The sequence below is a fragment of the Chenopodium quinoa genome, unplaced genomic scaffold, assembly GCF_001683475.1.
Source record: "Chenopodium quinoa cultivar QQ74 unplaced genomic scaffold, ASM168347v1, whole genome shotgun sequence".
Classification (NCBI taxonomy): domain Eukaryota; kingdom Viridiplantae; phylum Streptophyta; class Magnoliopsida; order Caryophyllales; family Amaranthaceae; genus Chenopodium; species Chenopodium quinoa.
The window spans coordinates 65,138-71,382 of record NW_018742980.1 but is presented as its reverse complement, the minus strand read 5'-3'; the positions used below and the strand labels follow the sequence as shown (position 1 = coordinate 71,382).

Below are 6,245 nucleotides of genomic sequence, written 5' to 3'. Positions count from 1 at the left end.
AGAGCTCTCCTCCCGGCTTCGAGAATCTTGGGATCAATTCTCATCACCCGCCCTTGTGGCTCTCTAAACACTAAAATAAATGTAGTTTGATAATAAGATATCTATGATTTTGGTTCATTATGTTGTGTTCATGTGTCCATAGTCATGTCGAAGTGCCAGATATTCAACATATATATTTGCGTTTGAATCGCCAATACAAAAAGCACGAATAACAGTCGAAATCACCAACAAATGGACAACAAAGTTTGTTGAACACCGCCTCTTTTTAGTATTATATAGTGCACACGCACCCAAAAATTTTAAATCACACAAAATTATTGCACACAATCAAACTCTCTATGACTCTCTCAAGAACCAAAAGGAAACAAAATTACGTGCACAAAATTATAATCTCACACGGTACAATAGTGCATTATGCACGGATCGTCAAACCCTCACAAAAATAAACTCGAATTATTGCATGGGAGTAAGCTGCCAAATTAATTGATAGCATAATTAATTATGTAATGATGATTAGCTAGGGTAATTAACGTCTTCTAGCTGCAGTTTCTCTTTGAGCATTGAAATAGGCAGCAGCAACAGGAAGACCAAGATCATTTTCGGCTGCGAATTGCCGAGTGTTGAAGTAATCCCTAGTCGAAGGTAGACTCACTATTGTTTGCCGACGATTCTGCTTGAATAGGATAAATATAAACCTGTGTATTCCTATGTTTGGCCTCGGGATTTCATACCGAACCAGCTCCGATCCTGCATTGTTTGTCCAAATTAAAGAAAGTTGTACCATAAGATAAACCGATATACGAAGTACTTGTAACATATTAGCATTTTAATTGCCAAGAAAAAGTTATTAAACAAGGAAAGGTAAAAGATCCATCTTACACCCGAGTACACCTAAAATCTTAGAATGCATAGATCAGAGAATATTTTCACGTAATTATAGAAAAATAATGTACGTACCAAAAGTGGAGTCGGTCGTGCCTGGTATGTCCGACACTATCCTGCAAAATTGGTCATTTTATAGTTAGAACTTTGATTTTGTTACGATAAGAAAATTTTAGTTACATTATAATGATAGAAATTAAATTCAACAAAATCATATATTTCAATTATTTTTCCACTATACTATGTTCAGCCTAGACGTGATCAAGTATGGCTCAGCCCGATTTTGGGCAAAAAATTTTGGCCCGAAATCGGGTTGGGCCCGGCCAGGCCTTTTTTTTTGGCGGGTTTGGGAATGCATTTTTATGCATATTTAGTTGATTTTTAGGCCCGGCCCGAAAAGCCCGCACGGCCCGACCATTTTGGGCGCAAAAATTCCGTCCCGAAGCTTGGCCCGACGCAGCCCGAGAAGTGGGCATAATTTTTAGCTTCGGCCCGCCCAAAGATCACCTCTAGTTCAGCCTGTCTTGAGTGTGGCTACCCATACTGTGTGCCCGCTTGTAAAAGAACAAAGTAACTCCAATAACACTGACCGAGTAACTTATGAATACTGACTGAGTAACCCCTTTAACACTGACATGGTAAACCGTATAACACTGACGAAATAACTCTCATAACACTAACAAAATAACCCCATTGTGACTGATCACAAAATTTGGTCAACAACATATAATTTTTTTAAGTTTCCAGGCCCAATGGCCAATGCTAATTGGTTCTGGTTGATTAGATTTTCACTTTATCCCTACTAATATCTGCTCGTACTACACACTTGATATTTTATATCTAGCTAGTATGGAATGGGACCCCAATGATCTTTTCACCTTGTGATTAAATTGATTCAAATAGGAAGGGATAAGGTTGTATGATTGGTTGGGAGAATATATATCATATCATTCAAGCATGCTCTTTTTTCTTTAGAAAATTGATTTAGTTTTGTTTTTTTTATTCAAAAAATGATTTGTTTGAGGAAAAAAAAAATTAATTTATCACTATAAAATATTTTAAATTGTTTACTTAAATTAAAAGCTTTTCATATGCATTATTTGATGAATATATGCATTTTAGCACTCCGCCATCTTCATGAGTGATTTTATAAGGGTTGAAAAGCAAAAATATGTATATTTCAAGTGTAATTGATATCTTACAACTGTTTGTAACATTAATTAAGTGATGACTTTTTTTCATAAGGTTGTGGGCAATTGACCAAAATAACACGGAGTAAGGTTGTCATACAACATACCATGTATATGGTGCAACTTGTTGTACCATATATGTATGGTTTGCTAAATAAGGATCAAAGTTCTTATAACGAATTAGAAGATGAACATTTGAAGACCAAAACATGGGAAGTAAGGAAGATGAAGAAAAGTGGTTAAATTAAGCACAACTTAAGAAGGTACGTAGTGTGATATAATCTTCATTCAATGACGTCGTGTGCTTAATTAAGTTTATCTTGAATAATGGGATTCTCTTCTAAAAAGCATGATTTGATATTTGGTGTCAAGGTGTCATTTGTTAGATTGGACAATTACATAATTGAGTATTATATACTCGATTACAAATTATTTATTTATATGGTAGTCAAAATGGGATATGTGCGCAAGTGTATTTCATAATTAAATTTTAATTTTAATTTGTTAACTCTAAATTCTGAGGGTGGTAACGAGTCAAGTTTACTGGTGAGGTCTCAAGTTTAATTAACTCAACTTATTTATGAGTCGAGTTGAACTAAACTCGATTTAAGAGACTTGTGAGCATTTGCAATACGGTTTTGAAATATATTATTGTAACAATTGTAAGGATTTGCATAGGATTACGACATAATAACAAAGACTTGGTAATAGTAATTGTATTTTCATACCAATGAAGATGTTCTCTCGAATAAGGATCACTTGGTCCGGGTACATCTGGGTCTGTCAACACCTGCAACCAAATATAAATTAACTGTCAAATAAACATAACTTATAGCAAGATTATATATTAATCACATCAACGCTCTTTGTAGCTCTCTACACAACATACGATATAAGAAATTTTGTGCATATATAATATAACTTCTCTAGTTTATATGATCCCTTTTTTTAAATAGGAGCATTATTTCACCCCTTTCTCTTGTTCATTCTACTTAGTAAACTTTGTATATGAACCTACCAAGGTAAAGAAAGTTCTCATATCTTCACCATTGATATCGACCCGAGGTTTGGAGGCGACGGAAGAAGGTAGAAGCTCGGAGCCGTTGAAAACCTGCTTATTATTATAGTTGACACACATTTGTACGGATGGGTTGAAGGGATCGATCACATCTCCTATCACCCGTCCTACTATTAAAGGTTCTATCATTCTTGCCATGTTTTTGATGTTTCTCGATATATATTTTTACTTACTACTAGTATATATATTATATAAGAGATTCTCTTATAAACAAAGTATGTTATGCATATTTCTAGGATGTTTGCGCAGCCTTATATAGTTATAATTATACTATTATGAGATACCCCAACCTACCAATAATATTTGTATAGTTGTATATGTCTACTACTTTATGCAATTATGCTTAATGCATGTATTGATTTATGTATATGCAAATATATATAGTACGTTTACTTGATTTGGGAAGTCATACTAAAAAAGACATTATGTAGTGATACCAATATTACTTAGGCCGCCATGGTCTATTGATTTTATTCATCTTATTTACACATATTTCAGAGAAGTTATAGACAAATAAGCTAAGAGTTCGTTAATATATAATAAAAGTTTTAATAACGATTAATAAGAGCTAGCAAGTTCAATTTACAATCAACATAAGCTTTAATAAGTTTAAGTAAGTTTAGTTAAGTTAATTAAGATAAAATTAAATAAGTGAAAAATAGGCAACTTAATCGAATCCACCCTTAATCTAACAATAAGTGTTATTTGTATATCTTGCATTCTTGCAATTTGAAGACTAAGTATGTAGCTCCTACTTATTAAATTAAATTGAGCTAGGATGACTCGTGTAGGGTTCAGACAAGTATATAGGATACTTCTCCTTACTTACCAATAGGCTCCTTATCTCAAAAATAAATAAATAAATAAATAAATTAAGGGACTTGAGGCAAATAACATAGTCTAGTTGTAATTAGGATTTTCTTTTATCCTTTTCACAAATTCACAAGAGCCCGTGGTTTGGATAGACCCTTATTTAATAGGTTCTTTCTCCAAATTGTTATTTGTTACATTTAGCCTCATTCTAACGTTAGAAATGAGCATATTTTTTTCTTTGGTACAAATTAAAACTTAAAAGACACTAACATATCTTGGAAGGAAATTTTATGCAAGTACGACGTACGAGTATATATATGCATTGCCAATGAAATAGTGAGTTTTGAACATGAACCAACTGTAACATCATCATTACAAGTCCTATATACTAGTGATACTATTAGTCATACTACATATTGTAACTGTAATTAACTATGAACTATCGAAGTCAATTATTGACGCAAAACTCTTTTTGTATGTTATTCGCCTACTCGTACAACTTATGCCGTGGTCCGTAGATTTTATTCAAGTTGAGTAATTTTGACTGATGAGGTTTTACTTCATTCAGTCAAATTAAAAGAAGATGCTAAACTGTCTAATTAAATCGGATTTAAGGGAATTTGATATCAACAAAATTAGATAATATCAGATTTTGCTTAGCTTAACCTAAAAGGCATATATATGTGACAACTAAAACTAGTTAATACTTTTTCTTTTTTTTTTCAGTGTAAAGGGGGTCATAACTTACAAAGGATGATATTGTATACGGACTCTCGATTTTAGTTCTCGATAACTAAAACTTTAACCAATTTAGTTAGTTGATATTTTTAAGAGTGAATGGACCAAGGAACAAGGCCTCAAAACATAGAAATAAAAACAACTAACTAATAAAGACTAGGCGTGGCAAGACCACTCCAACTAAATCCTCATCGAGGATCGATCCGCCCTAATCATAACGAAGGGACTTGGATTTTTTCAAACTTAGAAATTTTGTGTGATGCTAGCATTCACAACCCAATCCACAGCTCTACTCTATTTCCTTCCCGGCACACATGGATGAATAAGACTTCTCAATCATTATTATCTACTAGCTTTTGGACCCGTTCTACGCATGAGTTGTGCATAAGTTATTATTTATTTATACTTAAAACTCTACAAATTACTTGAATCAATAACTTAATTTCATTGACTTTTCACATCTTATAATAACATTTTACAAGTTGTTTAGGTTTTAGTGTTTTATTATTGTAATTAACCTTTTTTGTTTTTAAGAACTTTTGATATAACTAAAAAAAAAATTGCATTCTATTGTTTTTGGGTTTAATTTGAAAAATAAAAGTACTGATGAATTAATTTGGACGAATCCGTATAGTATGATTAATAGAAAAAGAATGTCGAAAGAGTCGACATAGCTTGTGCGTTCATTTGTTGACTAATTGTCAGTGATCCTTTATAATTGTTGTATATTTACAAGTTTCAAAAGTCTAGCAAAATAATAGCAAGATTTAATCTTTCAACAAATAATCAGTAAAGTAATAGTTATAAAAAAAAATGGCTTAATTATAAAATTAAACTCTCTAATTATATTATAGTAAATCAACAATTTTTTATCAAAAAGCTAAATACCAAACCCTTGTTGTAATTTTAATTGTTACATCAATCATATACAGTATTACATTATAAAATTCCTATTTACTAAATCTATTTCTCTTAGAGTGCGTTTAATATATTGAAAATAATGGTCCTATGACATATAAGCAATGTCATATATACTATGGAACATAGTTTTCATAATTATCTTGAATGAAACTCTTCATTTTTCTCGTCAAAATCAATGCTTCCTTCTTTGCAACCTCATTTTACATAAAAATTTTGATTCTCTAATATGTTTTTTTTTTGGAACATAGGTGATGTGAAAAAAAAATATATATTGAAAGTTTGTATTTATATTAGGAGATAGATCGAGGGAAAATAAGGAGTCAAATGATTGAATGACAAACGTGATAAAATTCAATTAAAAGATGGAGGGAGAAGAGGAGAAAGTTAAGAAATTCAATTTGTTGAATTAAATTAGAAATTACAGAATATAAAAAATTGCTGAGAAATAAAGAGGAAAACTGAATAAATCCTATGAAAACATAATTGGACTCATGGAAAAAGAGTGAAAAAGGATAAAAGGAAAAGAAGACATATGGCACTTTGGTTTGTGTTGATTTGTGTTTTTAAATACTAAGAGAGTAGTTTTTTAGATGTAATCTTTAAGACAATATTTTTATTTTTTT

General features: G+C 31.6%; 1 protein-coding gene across 1 annotated transcript; it reads right to left on the bottom strand.

Moving 5' to 3' along the window:
* Positions 1-250: 250 nt before the first annotated feature.
* LOC110729304 (CEN-like protein 4) lies at positions 251-3,347 on the bottom strand. The gene is made up of 4 exons (XM_021909036.1): positions 3,091-3,347; positions 2,801-2,862; positions 958-998; positions 251-747 (listed from the first exon to the last, which is right to left on the bottom strand). The coding sequence occupies exons 1-4, from the start codon at positions 3,286-3,288 to the stop codon at positions 527-529; spliced, it is 522 nt and encodes a 173-aa protein (XP_021764728.1). The 5' UTR covers positions 3,289-3,347; the 3' UTR covers positions 251-526.
* Between the last annotated feature and the right edge of the window lie 2,898 nt (positions 3,348-6,245).

Excerpts from the sequence above, each read along its gene's own strand:
- LOC110729304 (XM_021909036.1), bottom strand. The coding sequence starts at position 3,288 with ATGGCAAGAATGATAGAACCTTTAATAGTAGGACGGGTGATAGGAGAT. Across the intron at positions 999-2,800 it reads TCGAGAGAACATCTTCATTG|GATAGTGTCGGACATACCAG; the intron begins GTATGAAAATAC and ends CCAATTTTGCAG. Across the intron at positions 748-957 it reads CACGACCGACTCCACTTTTG|GATCGGAGCTGGTTCGGTAT; the intron begins GTACGTACATTA and ends CAAACAATGCAG.